This window comes from Trypanosoma theileri (genome assembly GCF_002087225.1).
Source record: "Trypanosoma theileri isolate Edinburgh chromosome Unknown TM35_Tth_11_V1, whole genome shotgun sequence".
Classification (NCBI taxonomy): domain Eukaryota; phylum Euglenozoa; class Kinetoplastea; order Trypanosomatida; family Trypanosomatidae; genus Trypanosoma; species Trypanosoma theileri.
Genome location: NW_021639853.1, coordinates 294,748 through 296,112, shown reverse-complemented (window position 1 = coordinate 296,112; position 1,365 = coordinate 294,748). Strand labels below are relative to the sequence as shown.

General features: G+C 41.8%; 1 protein-coding gene across 1 annotated transcript; it reads left to right on the top strand.

The window, feature by feature from the left end:
* Positions 1 to 12: 12 nt before the first annotated feature.
* Positions 13 to 504, top strand: TM35_000112240 (uncharacterized protein; the record flags this gene model as incomplete). Its single annotated transcript, XM_029024933.1, has 1 exon — positions 13 to 504. One exon carries the CDS (start codon positions 13 to 15, stop codon positions 502 to 504), a length of 492 nt encoding a protein of 163 aa, XP_028883756.1.
* Between the last annotated feature and the right edge of the window lie 861 nt (positions 505 to 1,365).

Genomic DNA, 1,365 nt, shown 5'->3' with positions numbered 1-1,365 from the left:
GGTAACGGAGACATGATCATGAATGGGAACAACTATGGTGCCTACCCCACCCAAGATGATTATCACCAATATCAATTGGACAACAAGCAATATGAGCAACAACAGTACCAACAACAACAACCACCACAACAACAACAACAACAACAAACGCCGCATCAGTCTCTGCGACAGGAGCGTCTCTCTCGTGGGGGTCTTAACATCTTTTCTTGGAACACAGACATGCCCAGCGCGCCTGCCCCACGCATGACGCGCGAGCGGAACACCGAAGAGTTGTTACGACTCAGGCCAACAGACGCAGCGGTGCAGCGCGATCGTGAGGTGCGGGAGAAGTTCGAGGGGAACACACACAGCCGATTTCTCTGCTTCAGTGAAGATGCGCCTCGTGGGGCGGGAGCGGTGGTCCAACACGGACGACGACGTTCCGCCCCGCACCCCGACGGTGGCATTGCCGGCTTTGCGGGAATGGGGTTGGGGAATGGAGACAGAGTCGCAAGGAGGGAATAATTCATTTCTTTTAGTGTGTGTTTGTGTGTTTTTTTTATTTATTTATTTTAAGTGTCATGAAGAATTTTTCGTAGAATACAGAAAGAAAAAGAAATTATATATAAAGATAAGATATCAATACGTTTTTTTTTTTTTTTTTTACATTTCTCTCTGTTGGCCTTAGACTAGGCAGTAAGAATTTGCAAAAGGGGACGGGAATTCCTCATAATTCTCTGCATATACCGTCCTGTTTTTTGTGTTCATGTTTACTTTGGTCTCTCCTGTGGTATTTATCCACGTGGACAGAAGAAAGAGGATCTTCGACCTCTTATAATCGCTGTAAAAGAGCGCGAGCAGTGAGATGATAGAAAGAATCGATAAAGCAATCGAAAAAAAAAAAAAAAAGAATAAAAAAATAATAGAAAGAGAGAAAGTGTGTGTGTGATTATAATAATCGACAAGCTAGTAGTGAAAAAATGAATCGAAGTGTGGCCATCACTGCAGAGGTGCCCAGATGGGGTGGGGATGCTCAAACTATTTTTTTTTTTTTTATCCCTTTGTGTGTGTGTGTGTATCTTGTCAGGGTTTCACCGTCTCTATGGGGTTCTATGGCACCTGGGAAGCGCAGGTGTAAAAGTGGGAAGAGGAAAGGGGAAAGGAAAGAGAAGACAACAAAAAAATTGGGAATGAGAAATACATTAAAAAAAAAAAAAAAAAAAACGAAAAGTAATTCTGAGTCGGTGTGATTTCAGGTAAAGAATTCTTGAAGAACATTTAAACATTTTGTTGGAACAAAAAGAAATAAGGGAAGAATAAGGATGCGCATTCTTCTGTTCCATGTTTGCCATATACTTGTATTATGACTGTGATTCTTTTTTTTTT